Source organism: Bison bison, unplaced genomic scaffold (assembly GCF_000754665.1).
Source record: "Bison bison bison isolate TAMUID 2011002044 unplaced genomic scaffold, Bison_UMD1.0 scf7180017864343, whole genome shotgun sequence".
NCBI classification, from domain to species: domain Eukaryota; kingdom Metazoa; phylum Chordata; class Mammalia; order Artiodactyla; family Bovidae; genus Bison; species Bison bison.
The window spans coordinates 2,929,140-2,954,765 of NW_011494915.1; the positions used below are offsets into that span (position 1 = coordinate 2,929,140).

Consider the following 25,626-nt stretch of genomic DNA (forward strand, 5'->3'; position numbering starts at 1 on the left):
GACTTCGGGAAGCTGTTTCTCAGTATCCAGTCAGACCACAGATGAACCTGTGGCCCAGCGCTCCCGCTGCTGGACGGAGTGAGTGCGCTGAGCGCTGCTGCTCATCACGAGACACGAGCAAGAACGTTCACACGACTGCTTCCACACTGTGCAAAGCCCGAAACGACCCGCCGCCGGCAGGAGAGTGCGAGACACACGGGTATGTCACCGGCATATTGCTACAGTCACACAATGGCGAACACTTGGAAACAAAAAAGAAACTGCTCCTGCATGCAGCAGCCTGGATGAATCTCAGACATTACACTGAAAAAAAAGCAGCCAGACACACAGCAACACATACTGTCTAATACCATTTTTATGACGTTCAGAAACAGGCAAAACTAATCTATAGAAGTTTGCCATTATCTATTAAAGCCAGCTGAGCGCCAAAGAATTGATGCTTTTGAACTGTGATGTTGGAGAAGACTCTTGAGAGCCCCTTGGACTGCAAGGAGATCCAACCAGTCCATCCTAAAGGAAAGCAGTCTTGAATATTCAGTGGAAGGACTGATGCTGAAGCTGAAACTCCAATACTTTGGCCACCTGATGTGAAGAACAGACTCACTGGAAAAGACCCTGATGCTGGAAAGATTGAAGGCGGGAGGAGAAGTGGATGACAGAGGATGAGATGGTTGGATGGCATCACTGGCTCCATGGACATCAGTTTGGGCAAACTCCAGGAGTTGGTGAAGGACAGGGAGGCCTGGTATGCTGCAGTCCATGGGGTCATAGAGAGTCGGACACAACTGAGCAACTGAACTGAACTGATTAAAGCCAGATATTCTCATATATTATAACCAAGCCACTCCATAGCTAGGTATATACCTGACAGAAATTGACCATGTTTGTGCTAAAAAAATACATACGAAGATGTTCAGAACAGAACTATTTGAAATAGCCTCAAACTGAAATCACCCCAAATCTCCATCAGTTAAAAAACAAAACAACACAACATTTTTTGGCATAGTTATGCAGTCCAGCTGCATAGACATACATCAATAAAAATGAATAAATAATGGCCTTGTATAATAAATCAATTTAAAAACATAACTTTAAACAAAATGTTAGACACAGAGGATTGCTTACTGTGCGATTCCATTTATATAGAGGTCAAAAATCAGGAAAAGTTTAGAAATGAGCGCTTGGATGGTTAAAAACTATTGTTAAAAAGCAAGTAAATGGTTACTGTAAAGGCAGGATAATGGGCAACCTTGGGGAGAGCTGGCAGTGACCACAGGAAGGCACGGGAGAGGCGTCCGTGTGCTAGAGGGATTCTGGGTCTTCATCTGGGGGTGGTCACACAGGTGTACACTGTGATAAATCCATGTGCTGAGTATTTTTGTTGTGCCTACTTCTCTGTCTGTAATGCTTCATAACATGTTTACAAGAAGAATGTACTATAGACATCTTTCCATGCCAACAAATATAGAGAAAAATCTTTACAAAGAAAAAAATTAAGCGCTCAATCTTGAAATCCATGAAACCGTAAACCCATCATATACTGTGCCCTTCTAGCTCCTGGTGTGTTGCTAGAGGTACAGGTACAGCTCTCTTTGAACTCTAAGGATCTTGTGTTTTGAGAAAATCCAAAGTGAATTTGACTTTGCCAAACCAAGAGCCAATCTATAATTAAGCTTCAAGAGGGGAGGCAGGGAGTGGGTCCAAGCCTGGCACACAGTGGAGCTCAATGTATATTATATAAGTTGCAAGAATGAATGGAAAGAAATGAAGGAGGAAGAATAATCTGCTGTGTGTAATGTTAGAAAGGCCACTTTCACCCTGAGCAGGGCAGCGTCTTTCGAGTATTTAGGATGCTAGCCTCTGAGTGGGAGGGATGTGGTCCAGGGCAATCCCCTTTGGTGGGCTTCCGTCAGCAATGTGGCAGAGGAAGTGGGGCTGGTGCTAAGGCGAGGGCACGTGCTCTCCACTAGGGGATGCTGTTGGAGGAGGCCTGGCCAAGGGCTCTTAGAGGCTGTAACATCCAACACGTGCTTTTAGTCTCCCTTCTTTGCTTGTGGTGTCCCTTTATTAATGGAGTCGGACACAACTGAGCGACTTCACTTCACTTCACTTCTTTGGGAAAATGTCCTTAGAAGGCACAGCCTGGCATCAGCCGCACTGTGAGGCCACAGTCCAGGCCATACTTTGGGTGGAACGGATACGGCCCAGAGAGTCCCCTCCCGGGGGATAAGGCACGCCCAGCAGAGAGGCCAGGGCAGCAACACGGACTGAGACTGACACCCGACAACCAGACAAATTGGAGTGACGTTTTCGCCCTCCTTGGGGTGCCCCAGAAAGAATGGAAGCAGGAAACCAACCAAGGTCTGCTTCCCAAGCTTGGGCATGGGGAGGGTGGGATCATCACTTGAGCATTAAACGACACGGTGACCTCCAGAGCTGGGCCCTTGGGGATGACTGGGTTTCACAAGTGGCACAAGGTAAGGAGGGAGAGAAAACTGCGGACACACAGAGTGCACCTAGGAGAGTGCACCACACAGCCCTTGGCGGTTCATTTTAAGGCCTCACTTTGCATAAATTGGTAGAGGCAGAGAAGGACCTGAATTAGGAATTCTTATTTTAAGAAAAGAGGCTGCACCCAACACTTTGCATTCCTGATTTCCCTCGAGTCACAAAAACTCCCCACCACAACAGCTTGCCTTTCTTTGCTCTGTGACTGGCAAGAAGGGAGGGCTGGCCCTGCTTGCCGCCCCCCAGCGCGCCCTCTGGAGCTCAGCCTGGGTCCTGGGTGGTCCGTGGAGAGCAGGGAGGTGTTGGGGAGGGGGTGCTGCAGGCCCAGACTGGGAGCCTGGTCATTTGAACACCTCTGGGGAGGGGTCTGTGGATCGTTTCTTCTCCAGGGAGTGGGAAAGAGACAGAGGGAGAGAAAACCCAGGAGAGGGAGCCAGAGAAAAAGCGGAGAAGGAGGAAGGACAGTGGAGAGAGAAGCAGAAGGGATGCAGAGCCAGGAGTGAGGTGTGAGGGGGGCGGCAGAGTGAGGCCCGAGTCAGAGACAGGAGGGGGAAGCAGAGAGCTTGTCAGGAGAGAAATACAGAGGGCGGTGCAGAGTGAGACAGAGAGGAGACGCGGAGGGAAGCAATGGGGGCGACGGGGTGCAGGGAGGGGACAGATGGATGAAAGACACGCAGGGAGCAGGGGAGAGCAGACAGGAAGAACAGTCTGTCTGAGGCCCGGGGCTGGACTGCCAGGGGCTGAGCAGCTTGTGTGGAGGGCAGGTGCTAAGGCCTTTGACCCTGCCAACCAAACCAAGGCCTCGATTATTTTTGAAACCTGGTATCCATCTGAGCATTAACTGTGATAAACTGGGTCAGCTGTAGAAGGAGGGGAGGTGGGGTTGGGGGCTGGAGTCTCCCGTTATCTGATTGGTGGGTGCTGGGTGCAGGGGTGGTGGTGGGAGGTGTGCGGGAGCCTGGATTTCATTTGGGTCCCACCGGGAGAGGCCGCCTCCTGAATTCAACACGCAACAGAGCAGCCCTAGCAACACGCAGCAGCACAGCACCCCCGCACAGTGCCCCAAGGCACCCCACTTCCAGGATGAGCCTGCCCAGGTGAAGACAGAGTCAGAAGAAAGGTCCAAAGCCAAGGGGCAGGAGAACAAGTAAAGCTAGGCCATACCCGCCAGGGGCCAGCGGAGGGCAAGCCGGCCAGGAAGGGCAGAGGAGGGGGCTCCCCAGGCCAGCTCTGCTGTACCTGCCAGGCGATCAGGTCCTTGAGGCGTGTCAGCTTGTCCTGGTCCTCTGGGTGCTCCCGGGTGTACTCCTCAGTGAAGAAAGCCTGGGGGGACAGACAAGACATCGGGGGTTTCCTGTGCCTTTGGCATGAACCCCACAACGCATCTGGCACTGGGAGAGGGTTCCGTCTGAAAGGGGCAGGAGTGAGGCCACTGCTATGTAGATGGGCAGCAGTCAGGGAGCTCAGAGACTCATGTCGCCTATTCCCAGGGCGTAGATCGGTATCCACTGGGAAAGGGTCACAAACAAACCCCAGGGAAACAGTTGTTAGATGGAGGTTGGGGGGGGGTCTCCAGACCAGTAGCATCACCTTTGAACAAACTCCACCCCGGCTGACTGAATCAGAACCTCTGGGGTTGGGATGGGGTGGCGGCAACCATGTGTCAGGAAATCTTGCAGGAGTTCTGCTGCAGTTCAACGCATCGTCCCATGGGAAAAACCTCAGTAAGGAATTTCACCCGACGGACTTTCCAGTTCACCTCCCTATGGTGTGGGACCTTGGCAGCCCGGCTCTTTCTGGGCTCATGTGCTCAGTGCGTGTACATACACACAGATGTGTCTTATTACCCCTCAAGGATGTACAGAAGGTTACCAGAGATGACTGTACGGGGTATCCAAGGGTAACCGGAAGGACTGACTGGAATTACTGTCCCTGAATTATACTGTTGTGTCGTCTTCTTAGTCTTACCTCAATGGACGACATAGAAAAGTTAATAAGAAATTCATCATGAGAGTTTTGAGAATGAGTTGACAATTTTTCCCTCAGCATCCCATTAATGTATGGCTTAGGCGAAAACCAGAGAAAACTTTATATTCTATCTCAATGCTGGAAAAAGCTGTGCCCCAACCCACACCCCACCCCCGCTTACTGAGTAATTATTTTCCTCCAGTGGAAAATGTGACTCCTATAACCGATGGCCTTTCCCTTTTTGCCATGGACACCATGAGGCTCAAAAATGAAATCTGTGGCCGAAACGTGTGCGGATTTCTAGAGGGACCTTATGACCAAAATATCTAGATAATAACTCCCTCTTTGGAGTTGATCTCCCATCCCTTCTGGATTTTCACAGATTCTGGGTTTCACTTCTTCCCATTTGTAGAGGTCATTTCCATCATCTGTAGAAGAGATGACTTTCCACAAGTGGTGTGGACTTTGACTGGTGGATCCTGACTTTCCTGGTCTGGATTATGGTCATCCCAGAGTTTCTCTTTGACAGAGGCACCTGGATGTGCCCAGCGGGATAGGAGACGCCTATGAACGCTGCTCCTTCCTGCACCACACAGAGCGCAGCATGGAGGGAGGGAAGCAGATGAGGGTCAGGCTGTGGGAACTCTGGGGGCGCCTGAGGCCCGAACACCTGCCGTGCCCTTCTGAGGGACAGATGGCTGCATGAGATGAGTGGCAGCAGCTCTCTGCCCGGGACCCTCCTGCCACCGCCCTGTCCCGTCCAGGAGAGGGGACCCCTCACCTTCTCATACTTGGCGAACCCTCCCATGACAGCAGGGTCCACGATCCCATTCAGGAGCATGGAGAGCGGGTTAATGGGGAGGGTCTCGTCACTCTGATACTGGTTTATCATCATCAGGATCTTCTCATTGGCGGTGGACATGGTTTCGATGGCATTCTCCAGAGGGCTAATTGTGGTCTATTGAAAACAAGATCACCAAGAAGAAAGGGCCTGAGCAGGCTGCTTTAAAAACAGGTATAATTATTGGGATTGATTTCCTTTGGGATTGGAATTCAAATGAAGCAATGTTCCCCAAGGGGCTGTAGCAGGCTCCCATGGTAATTACTGAGCCCTGGGGGCCGTCTGCTGTCTGGGGATGTGACAAGCTGAATTTCTGCTTAGTGAGAAAAAGATTTCCCTGGGGAAATGAAGTAGGCAGTAGCAGGCACTCTTTGGGGTTTCAGTGGTTGGATGTGCTCCAAGGAGGCTTTTTCCTCTTATTACCTGGTGAGAGACACTCCCACTCAACCCATGAGGCCCTGGATGTGCACCCACCATGTGTGAGCCCTGAGCTGGAGGCCAGAGCAGCTGATGATACAATCACCAGCCGGGCCCACATCAGGTCCCGAGACTTGTTATATGCGGGGTCACTGCTCCAACATAGGCTTCGTTTAGTTGGGAGATAAAACTAAATACCCTTTCAATACCTCTTAAAAAGCAAGATAAATAGAACGCTGGGTTTCCCAGGTGGCACAGTGGTAAAGAATCTGCCTGCCACTTCAGGAGATGCAAGAGACAAGGGTTCAACCCTGGGGTCAGGAAGATCCTCTGGAGGAGGAAAGGGCAACCCACTCCAGTATTCTCGGCCTGGGAAATCCCATGGACAGAGGAGCCTGGCGGGCTTGCAGTCCATGGGGTCTCAAAGTCAGACACCGCTGAAGGACTGAACACAGCACAGCAGAGTGGCATTAGGCACTAACTGGCAAAACCGTGGTTCCTGTGAGCATAGGATCTAGGCAAAATAGGAAATAAGAAGTCTTCAAACTTTCTCTGTGACAGAGCCAGATGCTGTCTGTGGCAACAACTCAACACTGTCATTGTAGGAAGAAACCAGCTACAAGCAGTGTGAGCGTCAGTGAGCATGGTTGGTCCAATGAAACTACTTAGCAAAATAAACGCAGGTGGGGTCTGGCTCATAGGCCATAGCTTCCTGACCCCGGAACTAAACTAAGCAAATTAAAAAGGAGTGCAAACCTCAGCTGGTTTTTCTATCTGTGTGACCTTCGGCAAGTTTCCTAAACTTTCCAAGCCTCAGTTGACTCTTTGGTAAAATGAGAAAATCTACTACAAAAAGTAGCTGATGGCTACTATTATTACCTCTTGTAGACATTAGGACAAGGAACAGCATCCGTCCTAAGAAGGGAAGACTCACTGGCAGGGCGGGTGGGGGCTGGAGGGAATGGTCAGGAAACCTGAGAAGCCTTCCTGGAGGAGGGGGCCCTAAGTGGTGTGGTCTGTTGAAACGGTGGTGTTACAGGGCCTGCCTCATGAGTACACGGCAAAGAGTAGTTGAGATAATATGACACTTGACTCACAGCAGCACTCTTTACAAAGTGCATCGGCTAGTTACTGTCACTGTTGAGTGTACGAGAGGGGCAGACCCAGCATTCATAGCCACAATTTTAAATGAGTTCCCTAAATCCCTGGGAAAGCCTAGCCTCCTCACGCACTTTCCTTGTCTCTGGACATTTCTGAAGATGGCCATCTCCTCAAAGGTCCTGCGAGTAGGCTGTCTCTGTGTGTCACTGCCACTCTCTGTCACTCATGCACACACATGTGCATGCACACACATACACACGCAAAGGGGAGCTGGAGGGGAAGGCTGCTCAGCCTGGGGGGGGGCAGCGGCCCGTGTTCTACAAGCTGCGACCCATGGCCCAGGGTCTGTCTTAGGAATCCTCAGAGCTGCATGAGATAAGCATTATTATTACAACTTACATCTGCCACTGATCACTGGGGCAGTTCAAGTTCCATCTTCAGGCTTTAGCTTTTTCATGTGCAAAATAATTCCAATGGATGGAAACTAGGGAAGGGTTTGCACACTGGAGATCTGTAGGTCAAACTGGGCCTGGGCCTGTCATTTAGCCAGCACATGAGTTCTAATGTTTTTAGAAATTAATTCAGCCTGAAGGAGCTTGCTGCAGCTTCTCCCACTGCCTGTTGTCTTAATGTGACCATTTCTCATATTTACAGTCTCTTCTTGGGCTCTGAAGGTATTTAGATTTGTAGCTCTTGGATTAAATGACCTTCAGAGTGTCTTTCAACTCAGAAACTCCATAGTTTTATATTTTTTTTTCGGCCACACTGTGTCTTGTGGGGTTTTAGTTCCATGATGAGGAACTGAACCTGGGCCCTTGGCAGTGAGAGGGTGGGCAGCCAGAGAATTTCCATAGTTTTTTCATGTCTATTTTTACAGATGATGAAAACTAAGGCCAGAGATACACTGTGTTTGTCCAACACCATATAGCCTCTTAATAAGTAGGTTGAATTTGGGCCTCTGATCCCCAGCTCAGAACTTCTTGTAAAGATTAAATATTCTCAGGACCAAGGACAAGGAAAGAACTCTCAATAAGCAAGACTTACACTTGAATCCCATCAGAAAACACCCCTCCACACAAACCGTACTATAGTCATGACGGTTCATGAAAGAAACCACCAAGAACAAGACACAAATTCTGTAACACAAAAACAAACGTCTGGAGAGGGATTCACTCAGCAGGCATCAAATTTTTGCGTCCGAAACATCCTTAATTATCAGTAACTCAACGGAGGGAGGTTAATAGAGATAAATTTCCTCTGGTCAACTTTTTGGAGGCTTTCCCAACCACTTCTATCAGGGGGGTATCAGTCAAGGTTGACTATTTCCTTCCTAATTTCAGAATCATGAGTTAATAAAGTAACCACTTCAGATATTATAGGCTTCTGCATATTAATTGAGTGACGGGTTGATGAATTTACTTAATAACTATTCTTGAGCACAAATTATGTATCTGAGACTATTCTTTGCACTCAAGAGACATGGCCAAGAACAAAATGGACAAAAACCTGTCTTCCTGGAGCCCTCAGCCTAGTGGAGCTTATATTCTAATGTTACTATATGCAAAATTATAGATATTAAAAATAAACATACAGGCAAGGTATGTTGTCCATCAGGAGGTGAGATACCCTGGCAGAGGGGGCCGGGGCATGCAGGGAGGGCAGGCAGGGATCCCCTCAGTTTGCTGACAGCCCCGTGGGGACAGTGACGAACAGAGGCACCTCTCTGAGCCCACCAGAGGAGAGGGCACGGCCAGGGTCAACGGGTAGAGACCACAGCTTAGTGGAAAGTTTCTAATTCTTCACCTCAAAAATGGGATTAATCATAACAGCATACTTCACAGGGTTTTGTGGGATTAAATAGAATAATGCTATAAAGCCCTTGACACAGCTCCTGGAACACTTGTCTAAGCTTATCACCCACCACTGTGTCCCCTGAATAAAGGTCACATGTTGTTTCTTCCTCTCCAGGGCACTAACTCTGGGGTGGGCTGGGGACACATTGAGAAGGAGAGAGTGACTTTATCCAGATGCCTGATATGAGAAGTTAAAGTCAAACTTCACCTCTTTTATTAAAAAAAAAAATTCAGTTTATTTATTTCTGGCTGTGCTGGGTCTTAGTTTCAACACTTTGGATCTTCAATCATAGTTGTGGCATGTGAACTCCTAGTTGCGGCAGGCACGTGGGCTCTAGTTCCCTGACCAGGCATCGAACCCAGGCCCCCCCGCACGGGGAGCATGTAGTCTTAGCCACTGGATGACCAGGGAAGTCTCAAACCTCATCAGTAAAAGTCTCAAACCTTTTACTAACCTTGAACAATCCACTAACTCACTCAGTACCTGGGTTTCCTCATATATAAAATAGAAGAATAATAATATCTACCTTGCACTTGTGGAGAGGTTTAAATGAGGTCACACCTATGAACAGTTTAGCACACGCTCAGTAATGTCTGCTGACATTATCATCGTTGTTATATTTTCCTAAGGTCTGGGCCACGCCTGTGTAAAGGAGATTGGAGGGTCACCTGGCTGCTGGGCGTGTGGGCCTTAAGGGCTGAAGGGGGATGGTTTCAGTGCTGATAAAACAGCACTGGAAATGTCAGTCAGACCGTGTCCCTCCTGTGTGTGCAGCTCCCATTCACCCAGTGGAAAAGCCTGAGACCTTATGGTGCCTACAAGGTCCTACATGACCTGCTGGCAGACTGCTGCCACTCCTCCCTCTGATTCAGACGCAAGCTCGTTCTGCCCCAGGGCCTCTGCACCTGCTGTTCTCTCTGCTAGAGGGTGATTCTCTCGGATATTTGCATAGATTACTCCCTCACTTCCTCCACGCTTTTGCTCAAAAGGCATTTAGCCAGAAGACTTTCTCTCTCCATGCTGTTTAAAATAACCCCATTCATTACCTTTCTCTTTTATTTTTCTCCAGACTAGTTTTCTCCACCTGACATAGTATATATTTACTCAGACTTTTTTAGTGTCTTCACCACTAGAATGTAAGCTTCACTGTAAAATCTCCAGGTGCCTGACATGTGTTAGGAACTCAAACATTTGCTGAATGAATAAGTGAGTAAGATATCCTGAATATGTCCCTGCTTCTCAAGTTTCCCTAGTCTTCCCTTTGCATGCTGGGAGCTGCAAGATTCTTAGCTATCTGAGAACATAGAGACCCTGAAGTGAGTTAAGAAGCAAAATGCATGCTATATGTGGAGCAAATACATGGAGTTCACACATTTGCATTGTAGTCAGAGCTTTGCCTCTGCACGATTTCCTTTCTCCAAGCTTTAGTTCATCCTTCTCTAAAACGAGTTCATAGTGGGATTCTGCAAAGGGCTCCCAAACAACTGCTGTGGCGGAGGACACGAGGCCATGGAATTCCAGGCCCTCTGCTTCACCTGTACCAGCCACAGAAGCTCCCCGCTCCTCGGTTTATTACTGGATTCTATGGTACCTTTCATTTTCCAGGGAAAAAAGCCGGAAAACTAGATGATGCTTCCCTTCCTGCACTGGAATTCCTAGAGTCTTGCCTGGTGGCTCAGACAGTAAAGAATCCGCCTGCAATGCAGGAGACCTGGGTTCAATTCCTGGGTCAGGAAGATCCCCTAGAGAAAGGAATGGCAACCCACTCCAGTATTCTTGCCTGGAGAATCCCATGGACAGAGGAGCCTGGCGGGCTACAGTCCATAAGGTCGCAAAGAGTTGGACATGACTGAGCAACTAACACTTTTTCACTTTTCCTTTCTGCAGCGGCTTTTAACAAAGGCATTTCCCTCTCCCGGTCCCAGGAGACTCCTGAGGCCAGCAGACTCACCTGGGACATGTGGACCACCTCAAACCAGCGCAGGATGCCGGGAAGCTTGTACGCGGTCACGAAGGAGGTCCTCTCGATCCACATCGACTGTCCCGTTGGAGGGGGCAGGGGCAGGAAAGCAACACACTTATGAAACCTGAGCAGCAGAGGTGGGACCTAGCCAGGCCCCCAGGCCTCCTATCCAGCCGGAATCGGAACAAAAGATTACAAGATCCAGAAACACACCCCCATTTTACCCTGAAGAATCCTTTCCCAATGTGAAATGTACATTTTCCCTAGATTCAGGTCCAGTATGTTTTAACCTGGGTCTCTGAACAGGCATAATTTTTAGGCACAATTGAATGCATTCACCTGCATTTTCTGGGTGTGTCTGTATAGCAATCAATCATCATATTCTTAAAGGGGCAGAGGGCCACCCCCCACCCCCCGCCACCGCCAAATACGAAGAATCACAATTGCAGGGAAAGAGCTGAGGGAGACTTGGAGCTGGCTCCTTGTGCCAGCCTTGGCCCTGGGGAATACCAGACAGGTCCTGGGAAACACAGGGACACCGGGGACTGTGAACTCCCTGAGGCTGACAGGGGCTCTCGCCCGGCCTGGAGTACACGGAGAGTGGAGAGGCTCAAGAAATGAGACGACAAACCCAACAGAAGAGCCTGGCGAGTGGGTGTCGTCATGCCAACAGAGCCAGGCTCCTTCCTGCGGGCTTGGGTCAGAGGCCCTCCCAGTATGATGCTGCAGGAGCATGCTCTGCTGGTACAGAGGCCCAGGGAATGATCGCGGCTGCTGCAGGGGAGAGGAGACACTTACAGCAAACTCATTCTCAGGATCGACGGTCCCCCTGCGCACTGGCCGGGAGTAGTGGAACTTCTGCACATAGTTGGATTTGTAAAAGCTGCAAGACAGGAAGAGGCTGAGGCTCCTGAGAGCGAAACCTGACCTGACCCCGCACTGTCCAGGGAGGCCCTCCGCAGCGAACTCTAGGTCTGGTAGAGCCTTCGCTGTAGCATTTAAAACTACGCTTTCCTTCTAAGATGATTTAGAAGCTCGTCAGTCGTATGCCCTCATAAGAACATAGCACCCCTCAGGTTACCCCAAAAGTTGAAATTCTATCATTAATACACATATTGGTGCCCGGGCCATTGTTTCTTATGATCTCGAGGAAGGATCTGGATACATCCAAGGTCCTAGACTCATGGCCCAGAGGTATCTTCTAAGGATTCGCTTAAGTATCCCAGCTACCCACCCCTCCGCCCCCCCCATCAGTCTTCCTGAATCTCTAGGGCTTTTCTAGCATCAGAGCCAGCAGGGCACAGTGCTGGCTGTGTGGCTGTCACCCCTTGCCCAAGGGTGCCTTACTGAGATGGGGCGGAAGGCTGAGATGCAGGCAGCTACATCTGTTTCCCTACCTCCCTAGCGTGAGACCACTTCTCCCCCAAGGAGCAGGGCATTCCTCTCACAACTGAGCTCCTGCTTGGACAGGCCCTCCTAGAGAAGAAGCCTTTCCGAAGGCACTCAAAGTGTGAAACTGGGCACACGGGCTTCAGGGGGTGAGCCAGACAGCTTGGAGTGGGCACCTGCTGCCCACAGATCCCACAGACCTTCTGCTTCACCGCCTCATTCCTGACCTTGGCTTCTGGTATTAAACAGATCACTCTTGTCTTCATGCTGCTACCTCCAATGCCTCCTTTATTTTATTTTAAATTTTTTGGTTTGTCGGATCTTAGTTCCTTGCGCAGGGATTGACCTTTGGCCCTCGGCAGTGACGGCACTGAGTCCTAACCATGGGGGAACTCCCTTAGCCTACCCTTTAAATCAAAGTGCGGACACATCCATTGTCAGTGCACAACCTTCACAAGTGCCTACAAGATGCTCCTCTGGAGAAAGTGCTCAGCCCAAGCATCGTGCCCCTGTTGCCCACACTCTCCGGCTGTGGATTCCTGGGGCCGCTCTGGGACCAACCTGAGTAACAGGCTCTCCACGTCCCAGTCAGTGAAGCCCATCACTGCTTCCTGAGGACTCCCCGGCCACAGGGTGAGCCCGCCCTCATTCTCCCAGCCACCCCTGGTGTTAGCCTTCCAGGGGCAGGGCCCAGAGGGCTCATGGGGGTGATGCTTCTTCCAGGAAGGAAATGGAAAATGGGCTCAGATAGAAGGGTACCAAGGCCTGTCCTCCCACCAGCTCTGCTTGCTTGGCAGCCCCACAGAATGTTCCTCCCCACGTTCCTTCCCCTGAACTGAGGGGCTTACTTTATAATCTGGTCAGGCACTGGCTTATTCTTGAACCTCGGGTGTTCATCCAAGACAGGCTGGACAGTGAAACACTGGATGTCTGCAATTCCTGTAGTTAAGAGCTCGCAACATGTTGGTCGGGGGTGGGGGGCAGTTCCAAGCACAGCAGGTCCTAGCTGAGACCCGCCGCCCCCCAGGACAGTCCTCTGGGGCCAAGTTTTTAATGAGTGACAAACCTCAAGATCCTAGGTCCTAGTGACCACTTAGCAGTCACCGTGGTCCTTACCAGAGCTGCAACCCTGTCCGAGGGCTCAGCCTCTGCTAACAGTTGGTTAGTATTAATAGCCCTTAATCTTTGCCATACTATTATCATGAACAAGAGTAACACCTAATGCATTTGTAGCTCTTGATTGATTGCACAGAATGTCTCCCCTCGGTCTCCTTTCATCTCTCTAGTTCCACTGACCAGCACTGTTAACGTTAATCATACTTTCCAGAGAAAGGGACATCAAGGTCAAAGAAGCTGAACAACATGGTGAAGGTCACACAGCTTGTGAGCACAGAGCAACAGTCTGTATTTGGGTCTGTAACCCTAAGCTCAGGGTTCGTTGCTTATAATTGGTGCTCCCTGCTGAGCAGCAGCATCGTCATCACCTGAGGGCTTGTTAGAAACGGTGACTCGCAGGGCCCACCTAAGATCTAATGAAGCCCAGTCTGCATTTTGTAGGATCCTCAGGTGAGGCACATGCATGCTGCAGTTTGAGAAGCCCTGCTTTAGAGCAGGTGAATACATGCCATCTAGCACTCTGAGAGCAGCTGCCTGTGCCAGGAATATAAGGCCACGTCCAAGCTCAGTGGGAAACAGCTCTGTGATTGATTAGTGATGCCGGCCATGGGCACAGGCTACAGAAGAGTTATCACGTGTGCCAGACTTCTGTCACGCCTCTTCTAGACCTTTGTTCACTGTCAGTCAATCATGTAGCAACCAAATAAACAAGGTCAGTCATCGCCAGTCCCACCCCTGAACCTTACTTCCGTCTCCCCAGCTTCCACGGCTTCCTTACCCGTCTGTCATTTTCAGGTATCCAGGTTCTCTCCTCCCTCTATTCTACCTGAGGCCCACCATGGCTTGAAAACTCTTCCCCTGAGCCTGACATTTCTGCCAATTAAGACATCACAAACTCCTCCTGTTGGCATTCAAATATGCCAATTTTGAATATGAACTATTCAAATCTTCCAATAGGATTCCAACCCATTTCCCACCATTATTTCTGAGTATGCAATAGATGGTACCGTCCCCTTTGCTCAGACGATCTCTCCACACCACCGTGAAGTTCAGTCCACCCTCAGCCAGGCGTCCCTTTCCTTCCTGACCCTCCACGGCATCGCATCTGAACACAGAACTCTCGTCTCTCCAGCTCCCTGTCTTCTCCCTACACTCCCCTCCCCACCACACTGGGAGCTTCCTGCTGCAGATGCTGGGACTCCTTCACACAAAAGAAATGGCCAGAACGCAATTCCAAGTTAGATCCAACCCTCCCTCTCTCAGTAAACTCACTCTATGCTAACAGGCTGGGGATGTAACTGTTTTACTGCTGAAGAGCACTTCCACATTCAATGAGAGTCCCTCAGAAAGAGACAGAGAGAAAGACAGAGGTAGAGAGACATCAAGAGAGATTCAGAGGCAGAGACAATGAGAGAGGAGAGGGCAAGAACAAGCCATTCTTAATACAAATGAATAAGCCTGATTGGAAGAAGTCGCATAATACTCAGGAAAACTAATTTCTATCTCAAGCTCTATAGCAAACAGCCTTCTCTGGGAGGGAATTCTTTCTGGATTAAGTCTAGGGCAGGAGTTGGCAACCTATAGCCCTCTGGTCAAATCCGGCTCACTGCCTGTTATTGTACGGCTCCCAGCTAAGAAGAGCGTTTATAGTTTCAATATTTGAAAAAAAAAGAGTATTATGTGACATGTGATAATATTAAATTTAAATTTCAGTGTTCATAAATAAAGTTTTACTGGGACACAGCTACACCCATCCATTTATGTACTACCCATGGGGCTCCCCCAGCACAAGAGAGGTGAGCAGCTGTGACAGAGACACACGGGCCACAGAGACCAAAATGTGTCCCATCTGGTCCTCCCTGTAAGTCTGCCAAACCCTGTGTTAGAGGAGGTTCTAAGCCACGTCTGCTATTTGGTCCTAGAGGAGAACCCAAACCTGTCCTGAAGAAGCCAGTGACATCACCCTCCAACCGTGTCCAGTAGGCTGCATGGCTGCACCCTCTCCCTGTGCATGGCAGAGGGGTGCGTGGGGAACAGGAGACACCCACCCAAGAGGCCTTTGCTGTTAAGTGACTTCCCCCACTTGGGTACCTATGTGAGAAGACACTGGGTCTTGTCACGCAACACAGGAAGGCAACAGAATGGAGCGTTAGGAGCTCAGAGTTTGCAAAACTCAGACTGGGGTTCAATCTTAGTTCCATCAATTTCTGAGACCTTGTGCAAGCTGTTTACATGTTTAAGCCTCATTTTTCTTATTTGCAAAATGCAGAGAGTAAAAACACCCAACTCATGGGATTGTTATGAGGATAAAATGAAACAATGCATGAAAATGCCTGGCATGCCATCACTTTACAATAGTTAATAGAGAACACTCTGTTCATTAATCTTAAATGAAAACGACAGCATTATAGAAAGAATGCAGACTTTGAGACAGACCTTGGAGTTCAAATCTCAATTCCATCATTAACTAGCTTCGTACTCTTAGGCAAACCACCTTACCTCTCTGCCTCATGTACTTCTCTATGAAATAGGGACAATTAATACCCACCTAATAGAATTCTATTGGGGTTGTTACTGTTTTTAGTCACTCAGTTGTGTCCAATTCTTTTGTGACCCTATGGACTATAGCATGCCAGGCTCCTCTATCCATGGGATTCTCCAGGCAAGAATACTGGAGTGGGTTACTATTTCCTTCTCCAGGGGATCTTTCAGACCCAGGGATCAAACCTGAGTCTCCTGCATTACAGACAGATTTTTTACCACTGAGCCACCAGGAAAGCCTTTATGGGGATTAGAAAAATCTAATTACAAACCCTTCAGTCTTATGCATGGCATGAGGAGGACATTGAGCAAATGTCAACCCTTTCCCTCTCCACCTGACTCTTGGAGCTGAATCAGGCCTGTGTATGATGACACGGCCCAGTAACAGATGTTTTCTCCTCCCACCATGAGTTAAAAGGCCACTCAGTTGTTCAGTACCAGGACATCAACGTAGCAGGGCCTCAGTACTAATCCCATGTCTCGCCTGTAACCAAACTCACATGTGTAACCAGCCAGCTTTGCCGCTGGTTACACTTCCTCCTGCAAATAACCCTGGTAGAGCACGCATGAAGGACAGGCGAGCATAATGAAAAGGTTACAGATGAATATGTATCACCCGAGGGGAAAATATTTGCATTAAGGTTCGGCAGACCTAGCAGACCAGCTGTGGAACCTGTCAGCCCCATTTTAAAGGCTGTAACTTAATTTGTGCTAGGGCGCAACACGGGAGCGGGACTCGGCTAATGCAGCCGTTGCAGCATCAGCCCCCGACCTGGTGAACACTGTGCTTTGCCGCATGGAGCCTCGTTTCCACCGTACCTCCCCAACCGCACCAGCACCATCTCCTGTCACTTCGACTTCCTGTGTGCCCCAGACAGCTCGCTGCATCCATGCCTGCCTCCCTCCTACATTTCTCGAGCTCCCCTTTCTTCCCCCTCTCTCTTGTCTTCTTTCTCTTTCTGCTGGCCAGCAAGTGTTTCCTGAGAGCTGCCTTGGAGGATCACTGCAGTGAGCAAGAGCACGGTCTCCGCCTTCCTGCAGCTTCTGTGCTACTTCTACCATTTTTTTTTTAATCCTTTTTATTGTAGAAAAGCCCCTGATGCTGGGAAAGACTGAAGGCGGGAGGAGAAGGAGATGACAGAGGACGAGATGGTTGGATGGCATCACTGACTCAATGGGCATGAGTTTGAGCAAACTCTGGGAGATGGTGAAGGACAGGGAAGCCTGGAGTGCTGCAGTCCATGGGGCTGCAGAGAGTCGGGCACGACTGAGCAACTGAACAACTGTGGTTACAAGTCACATTATCAAAGCATAACAGTTTAACCATATTTAACTCTACAGTTCAGTGGCACCAAGTACATGCCGTCGTTGTGCAACTATCACCATCATCCATCTCCCAAATTTTTCACCTTCCTAAACAGAAACTCTGTCCTCATCAAACACTAAGTCCCCATTGTGCACGCGTGTGTGCATGTTAAGTCACTTCGGTCATGTCTAACTCTCTGTGACCCTGTGGACTGTAACCCACCAGGCTCCTCTGGCCATGGGATTCTCCAGGCAAGAATACTGTAGTGGGTTGCCATGCTCTCCTCCAGGGGATCTTCCCAACCCAGAGATCGAACCCATAGCTCCTGTGGTTCCTGCATTGCAGGCGGATTCTTTACCATTGGGCCACTGGGGAAGCCCAAGTCCCCATCACCCCTCCCCAAGCCCCACTCCCTGGCCCCTGGCATCTACCAGGACACTTTCTGACTCTATGAATCTGACTATTCTAGGTACCTCATATAAGTGGAATCAAACAGTATTTGTCTGCACCTTCTGTATATTGGAATGTATTTTTAATGTTAACTTGATATATATCCCTGACTTCCCAGGCAGCACAGTGGTAAAGAATCTGCCTGCCAGTGCAGGGAGATGCAAGAAGCAGGGTTCGATCCCTGGGTTGGGAAGATCTCTTGGAGGAGGAAATGGCAACCCACTCTAGTATTCTTGCCTGGAAAATTCTCTGGACAGAGGAGCCTGGTGGGCTACAGTCCATGGGGTCACAGGGAGTTGGACGCTCTGAGTACACACGTATACAATACATGCCCTATGAACAGATTGCACCTTCTTGGTCTTTTTCTCTCCGCGCTATTCATTGACATACGTACACTACCATGTGTGAAGTAGTTTTACATTTGAAATCACAAAAGATAATGACAGATTGAGATCAGTTTGCTAAACAAAAGCAAACAGGGGTTGAGACAGCAGAGTACTGAAGGCTTCCGATAAGGTGACCAAGGAAGGCCTCCTCTGGGAGGTGCCACTGAGTGAGAATTTGATGGGTGAGAAAGGAGCTGAGGGAAAGGCGTTCTAAGCAAAGACAAAGGAAAACACACAGGCCCAGAGGCAAGAACCAGCTGGGCACGTTTACGGAACAGAAACAAGATCTGTGTGGCCCAGAAGCATGAGAGAGGGAAGGAAAAGTGGGGGCAATGATGCTGGAGACACAGGCAGGGGCCAGAGGAAGGACGGCCCTGCAGGCTTGCTCAGGAGCGCTGAGTTCACTGTAAGCCTACGTGGCACCACGTCAGTTCCTGGAACCTCAGGGCCTTTGCACACGATGCTCTTTCCCTCTGCCTAGGACATTTTCCCACCTCACCACTCACCTTCAACACATCACCTTCCTCAAGGAAGACTTCCCTTCCCTCCCGATCATGGCAAACAGCAGGGCTTTCTTATAGCCTTGATCACATTTTTACAAATACCTATTTAATGATGCTGTAAACGTCTTTTACTTGCTAGACTGGAAGCTCCCTGGAGGTGGGACCACTTTGTGAGTGTAATCGCTGGTTCCCTGTACAAGGAAGTGCTTGGCAGAGTCAGGGCTTAATGGTAATCATCACAAAGAAAGAAGGAATGAGTGAATTTATCAATGAACGCAAAACTGAGAGTTTCCTGAGATGGGTTCTTTTTGGAGCCCGCACTGGACACTGGAACTGGCACCACTGCAGTGATTCTGGCAGCAGTCCCCAGCTCTAGGACCGGGCTCTGTGGGTTGAAGTCCTGGCAGGGCGGCCCATGCCAGGCCCTTGGCAGGGGCATTTGTTAAGGATACACTGGCCTGGGGCGTTCTTCACATCATCCCCAGGTGCAGAGGTTGTGTTCATCTTCTCCGCGTTGGGGAACTGGCTCATCAGCTGCATCTGGAAATCTTCTCTTCGCTCATACTCCTTCCCTCGGTAGATGAACACTTTGTTCTGCAGAGAAAGGACATCCATCAGAGATCCCAGGGCCCAGGCTTGGAGGAGATGGTTCAAGCCAAGCTGGGAGGCTGGTCAGGAGCACAGGGCTGTGGTGATAGCCTAGAGATCTCTCCACCCTCTGTCTCCCCTCCAGGGAAAGGATGGAACCTCAACTCACACACCTTCTAGCTGGGCACACCACTTTTTTAAAAGGATTGGTTCTAAAGGGAGAAGAGATCATGGATGCTGAGAATGTTTTCTTCAAACCATCCTATGTACAGCCTCCAGGGCGATTCCTCACTCCACTTTCACACCCACTCTCCCATCTACATGGCCACAAAGCTTCCCTCCTGCCTTTAATGGACCATGTGGGCTGGAAGGGACCAGCACGCGGGTCCTTCATCACGAGGCACCATGGAAACACTTTATCCTTCCCTGACACGTTAGCTCCTTCTAGACCACTAGTTTTTAAACAGGCAGTGATTTTGCCTCTTGAGGGATGCTGGTTATGTCTGGAAACAGTTTTGATTGTTACAGCTCCAAGGAGGAGTGGAGACCTGGGACCTAGTGGGCAAGAAGCCTTCAATGCAGAGGATCGGCCCACAGCTGAGCGTTCTCTAGTCTAAAACATCTGTAGAGCTGAGGTTGAGAAACCCTGTTCTGGACCCTATTTGTGCCACTGTGCTGCCTCTAATGGAACTCTGAACTCTTCTGTCCAAACCCATGCCTGTATCAATGTTTCCAAAACTGGATCCTCATTTTGGGCTTCCCTGAGAGCTCAGTTGGTAAAGAATCTGCCTGCAATGCAGGAGACCCCAGTTCGATTCCTCGGTCGGGAAGATCCACTGGAGAAGGGATAGGCTACCCACTCCAGTTTTCTTGGGCTTCCCCGTGGCTCAGCTGGTAAAGAATATGCCTGCAATGCCTGGGTTCGATCCCTAGGTTGGGAAGATCCCCTGGAGAATGGTGGCAACCCACTCCAGTATTCCTGCTTGGGAGATCCCATGGACAGGAGCCTGCTGGACTACAGTCCATAGGGTTGCAAAGAGTTGGACATAACTGAAGCAACTTCAAGTCAAGTCAGGATGGGTTTATTATCATTATTTTTAAATAAGTTGTTTACCCTCCATAACTAGTACTAAACAGTTAACCTTTCATATCCTCAGGATCTTATTCCATGGATTCAACCAACCATGATTCAAAAATATTTGAAAAAAAAATCTAGAAACTTCCAAAAAGCAAAACTTGAGTTTGTTGCATTCCAGCAACTATTTACAAAGCATTTACATTGTATTTAGTATTGTAAGTAATCTAGAGGTGATTTGAACCATTTAGGAGATAGTATGCAAACACTACACTATTTCATATAAAGGACTTGAGGATCCTCAGGCGTTGTTTCTCTGCACAGGGTCTTAAAACCAATTCCTGGGAATACCAAGGGACAACTGCATTTTAAAACTGTCTTAGTTTTAATTTTGGATGTCATAAATGCAGATAGATAAAGTCTACAAATATGGAAGTTCTCTGGGGACCTTGGTCGTATTTTTAAGAGATAAAATGGCCCTGAGACCAAAAGGTTTGAGAACTTGTGCAATACAGTTCCTGCTGGGTAGCAGAGCTCCTCCGGCCCCTCTGAGCACCTTGTCCCTGGGATGGTGTGCTCACTACCTCACAAGACAGCCAAGGTTGCCATGTATGTAGAGAAACACAGAGGGTGGCTGAGGTGCTGTTAGTGGAGGGGGACTGAGGAATGTGCAGGGGAAGGGACAGCACTCGGACACCAGAGGGCACCGGATCTGAGCTCAAGCAGAGCCTCAAAGAACAAAGGGAGAGCCGAGAAGTGGGGGCCCGGGACCCTGGCCTTACAGACTTACCCGGAGGAAGGAGGGGAAACCCTGGCCGTAGTATCCAACAGCAAAGTAGTCTGGCTTCGGTCTGAGGATTTTCATGATGTTTTCATAGAATTTTGCCTGCTGGATCTGAAAGAAGAGAACTCACAGCTTGTAACACCACAGATGTGTATTAAAGGCACATTCAGCTCCGAGGGGTTAAGACGTGATCATGACACCAGAACGAATGTGCCAAGCGCACGTTTGCATATTCACAGAACTGTCTGGCACTGTAATAGTGATGTATTTACAATATACCAGGTACCCTGTTAATCATCCTACCTGCAGTAACACGGGTACTTGCACCACCCTCCTAACAACCCCAAGGAACTGTATCTCTGCTCTGCAGATAAGGAAGTGGTATCTCAGTGCATCCAGTAAGCACGGAACTGCATCCAGCCGGCTGTTCAGAGCCCCGCCAGCATCATCACTCTGCTCCCACCGGGAGTGTGTCTGGGGCCGTCTATAGATGGGTAAGTGTTTCTGGATATGGATGTCTTCCTGTGTATATGCACCCAACGTACTTCACCAGTTCCAAGAGGTGCCTGCTTTTATATTTTAACATCTTTGAAAAGAGTTTGTGTTTTACTTTATACCTAATGGCATCTTCCAATCGCTATTAACTGGAGAGAAGTCATGACAGGGCAGGTAAAACAGAATGGTGCAGCTCACAGACGACAGCATTTCACATTGAACACAATATGGAAGATAAACGTGTGTGGCCCTGGATGTGAACTTGTGTGATGCGGGCTTGGTGCACAGCCATACACGCCCATTAGTGTGTGCGTGAATGTATACTGGGTGTGCGTGCATGCATGGGTGTGCACGGGTGGTGGTGGTGATGGTTTAGTCCGTAACACAGGAAGTATGTAGTTGTTAGTACAAATTATTTGTTTGTTTTAGTTGCTAAGTTGTGTCCAACTCTTTTGCGATCCCACGGATTATAGCCCACCAGGTTCCTCTGTCCATGGGACTCTCCAGGCAACAATACTGGAGTGGGTTGCTGTTTCCTCTTTCAGGCGCTATAGGTGTGTGCGTGCATGTATGCATGTGTGCTGCATACATTAGAAGGCGTGCGTACCTCCATACCCGCGAACATCTACGTGGGCAGACTCAGGCAGACCTAAGTGTCTCTTGGTGCAGAGGTGCGTGTGTTGACATCGTACCTGAGAACACTATATTCCACACCCATCCCCCCACCAGACAAGCCATCAGTCCTCTTCCAACACTCTAACTCTCATTTCACAGTTCCCTAGAAAGAGCGGGACTGACTAACCTCTCAAAACGCGCTCAGATGGGGCCCTGGAGTCCTGGGTCTCAGGCCACCAGGACATGTGTGTGGGGAGAGCAGCCCCCCAGGCCACCTCCCCACCAGCCCGGGCCTCTGCTTCCCCCTACTTCCCACTTTCCCCACCAAATCACGAGCTTCCAGGAGCTAATGGGAATGGCCAGATGGGGAGCACTTTAATGTGATTTATCTGTTAATCAGAAGGCACGGATTTGCGTTTTTATCTAATTGGTTTAGTGATTTGTGGGAATTTCACAGCAAATGTGGTACAGTGTTTACTGGGTGTGCAGCAGAAGCAGCAGCCCCAGCACCGGGCAGGTACTTAGCGCTCCATCAGAGAAACTGTGCCCCATGAGCTTTCCCAGAAGACCTCCCTCTGGAAATATTCCCAGCTGGAAGGGAGATGCTCAGCACAGTTTGGCTCGGCTCAGCCCGACTTCCGTTCCTTTCCCGGGGTCCTACCCCCACATGTCTCCTGCCTCGGCTCCCGGTTTCCCCAGCCTCTCTGCCCAGCCAAGGCCCCAAGCACCCAACCTCCAGGGCAGCTGGCTCCCCCTGGGGACTCCTTACCAAGTTCTGGCTCAGCAGTTCATAGTCAAAGATTTCCATCTCATACTGTTCTGCCAGCTCCTTGCACAGACTGATGGCCTCTTCCCACATCTACAAGGAAGGTCATGGAGACAAAGGTTACAGGGGGCTCCGGGCTTGCAGAGCCATTGCCGAGGAAGGCACCGGGGCAGCTCCATATCTGGGACTGAGCCACAAGCCTCCCTGTAGCCCAGACCCTGCCCCGTACCCAGGGAAGCAAAGGCATCCCAAGAAGCAGGCCTATCCTCTGCTTCTCACCCTAGCTTCCTGATAAATAATGAACATCCACACACTAGGCTAAGTGCTTTATTTACATGCTCTCTGGATCTTTACAACCCCTCTGAGAGGTGACTAGCAGCACCTGCATTTCCCAGGTGAGAAACAGAGTTCAGACCGGCAGAGCATCCACCCCAGGTCAAAGGCCTAACCTAAAGCAGGGCCAGGATGTGCACTTGAGGATGACCCTTGACCTTATACTAAGCTTTAGTGGGCCAAACTGAGGAAGTAGCATTGACAAATATATACTACCATGTGTAAAATAGGTAGCCAGTGGGAAGCTGCTATACAGCACAGGGAGCCCAGTCTGGTGCTCTATGATGACCTAGAGGGGTGAGATGGCAGGAGAGGAAGGAGGCTCAAGAGGCAGGGGATATATGTGGTGTGTGTGTGACTGATCCATGCTGTTGTACAGCAGAAACCAACACAGCACTGTAAACATTGCAAAGCAATTTTCCTCCAGTTAAAAAAAATCTCCTCCCTTAGAAAGTGAAAGTGTTAGTCCCTCCATCATGTCTGACCTCTTTGCAACCCCATGGACTGTAGCCCACCACACTCCTCTGTTTGTGGGATTCTCCAGGCAAGAATACTAGATTGGATAGCCATTCCCTTCTCCAGGGGATCTTCCTGACCCAGGTTTCAGAGCTGGGCCTCCTGCATTGCAGGTGGATCTTTACTATCTGAGCCACCAGAGATTTCCCAAAGAAAAATGGTTCACAAAGAAAATAAGCAGGCAGCGAATTTCTGAGGCTAGAGTTGGAGCCAGATACAGTTCTCTTGATGTTTGCTACTGGGATCTTTTCACTCCGCCAGTCCCATCACTTTCTTTTTCCCTTTGGCCAACTTCCTTCCCTCCTTCCCTTCCACCCTTCTCTTTCTCTCACTTTAAAAAACAAATGTGGTAAGAACACTTAACCTGAGATCTGCCCACTTAACAGGTTTTTAAAGGCATAACACAGAACTGTTAACTATAGGCCCAATGTTGTACAGAGATGTCTAGAATTTACTCATCTTGCATAAATAAGCCTTTATACCATCACTTCTTAACTGAATTATTTAGGGTGAGTGAGCAATGGGCGGCATAGAGTTGGAGGAGGTACTAGAGTATTAAAAAAAGTGATGAAAACTTTTTTTAAACAGGTCTTTTGCATCTTTAAAAAAATTCTGGAAAAAAAACCCCTCTGGATAGAGGGGGTCCTTTCCATCTGTTCCATTTTAACTGAAACCAATAGATGATCCTTCCATCCTAGACCACAGCAGTCCGGAACCTCTACAGAGGGGCAGAGGGAGGTGCTGGGTGGGCTGGAGATCTGGCAATCTCAAGGGACACCCATTACATTTCAAATTTGGCTTCAAATGGAAGATGCACCTAAATGGAGAAGTTGGGGGAGGAGGGGGAGGAGAGAGGGAAGGTTGCCAAAATGCAGTGTGTGCTTTGTTGCAGAAGTGCTCTCTCTGCATCCAAGCATAAAAATAAATAAAAGCAAGTGCTGAGTGGAGGACTACGGCTGTAAACCCATGGACAGCTTAGTGAGCAGCATAAAAATGCTTTACGTGCCAGGAGGAATCAAGTCCACAGGCGAGTATGGGCTGGTTCTCTCTCCTTAGCCTAAATGAGAAGATGGGGTTAAAGGCCCAGGGCTGGGCCAGGGGGCTGTTTGGCTCAAGTGGAGGTCTTTGCCAACTTTCGGTCATAATATGCCAGAAATACCCTCCTTACGTGTTAAGGGATCAGTGAGGGGCTAAGAAGGGAGACAGGCAGGGAGTCAAATGGCTGGAACGTCCTTTAGGTCTGCCCGTGTGGTCACTAGGACCTCTGCCAGTCACTGACCCCTGAGTCTCCTACGCTGGTCACTGAGCACCTGCTGGCTTCTGGGCATGGCACACAGGGATGGGAAGTGATGGACGGACAAGACAGTCTCTGCTCCCCTGAAACAGAAGTGGGTCAAGCGCACACACGAGCAGATGCACTAGCTGGGTTTTGAGGGATGTGGAGGAGTCCATCAGGTAATGACAAGAGGACTTCAGGAGTAGAAAGTCATTTCGTGTGTCTAGATCAATAAGGCTCCATGAGGGGAGGTATGGGGAAAGGAAGTCAAAGGGATGCTGAAGACTTTGGGCTTCATTCTAGAAGCCACCACAGCAGGGGCACATAGAGGGAGCTATACCCATCCGCTCCCTCCTCTCTCCCCCTGAAGCACTTTAGCAGCACCCTGTTCCCACCCTCTTCCTCCTCATTATTGCACAACACCAAGGGGTTATGTGCAAAAAATAAAAATGATGATGACCCATATGTGTGCTTTGCCGGCTAGTAATACGTCCCTTAGTACTGGGGCTTATGCCTTCTTCCTCTCTGCTCAGCGAAGGGTTGGCTGAGTCGGATACCGGCCTGACAGGTCCTTTCAGGGTTTTCCCAGCATGACTGACTTCATCAGCCGATAAACCAAGACTGAGCTCAGACTCGATGCCCAGCAGGACGTGAGGCTCCAGAGAGGGCCAGGCCTCTGCCCTCGAGAGGCTTATGGCCGTAAATTATTAAAACAGTCTTCTCCAATTGCTCAGTGCCTGGGAATTTATACACCCTTCCACAGACATTACCTCATTGTATCTTTTCAGGGAAGGTGGGGAGATCACACCAAGACAGATGCAATGAACTGCGGTGA

The 25,626-nt window shown here is 49.4% G+C and overlaps 1 protein-coding gene across 1 annotated transcript in view; it reads right to left on the bottom strand.

Moving 5' to 3' along the window:
• DOCK2 (dedicator of cytokinesis 2) overlaps positions 1-25,626 on the bottom strand; it is a 467,146-nt gene that overhangs the window by 23,737 nt on the left and 417,783 nt on the right. The window contains exons 39-46 of the mRNA XM_010854580.1: positions 22,670-22,759; positions 20,797-20,901; positions 18,796-18,937; positions 12,890-12,971; positions 11,451-11,535; positions 10,641-10,727; positions 5,258-5,434; positions 3,748-3,831 (exon numbers count right to left, since the gene is read on the bottom strand). Coding sequence (XP_010852882.1) covers positions 3,748-3,831; positions 5,258-5,434; positions 10,641-10,727; positions 11,451-11,535; positions 12,890-12,971; positions 18,796-18,937; positions 20,797-20,901; positions 22,670-22,759 — 852 coding nt within the window. The remainder of the gene's footprint in view (positions 1-3,747; positions 3,832-5,257; positions 5,435-10,640; positions 10,728-11,450; positions 11,536-12,889; positions 12,972-18,795; positions 18,938-20,796; positions 20,902-22,669; positions 22,760-25,626) is intronic.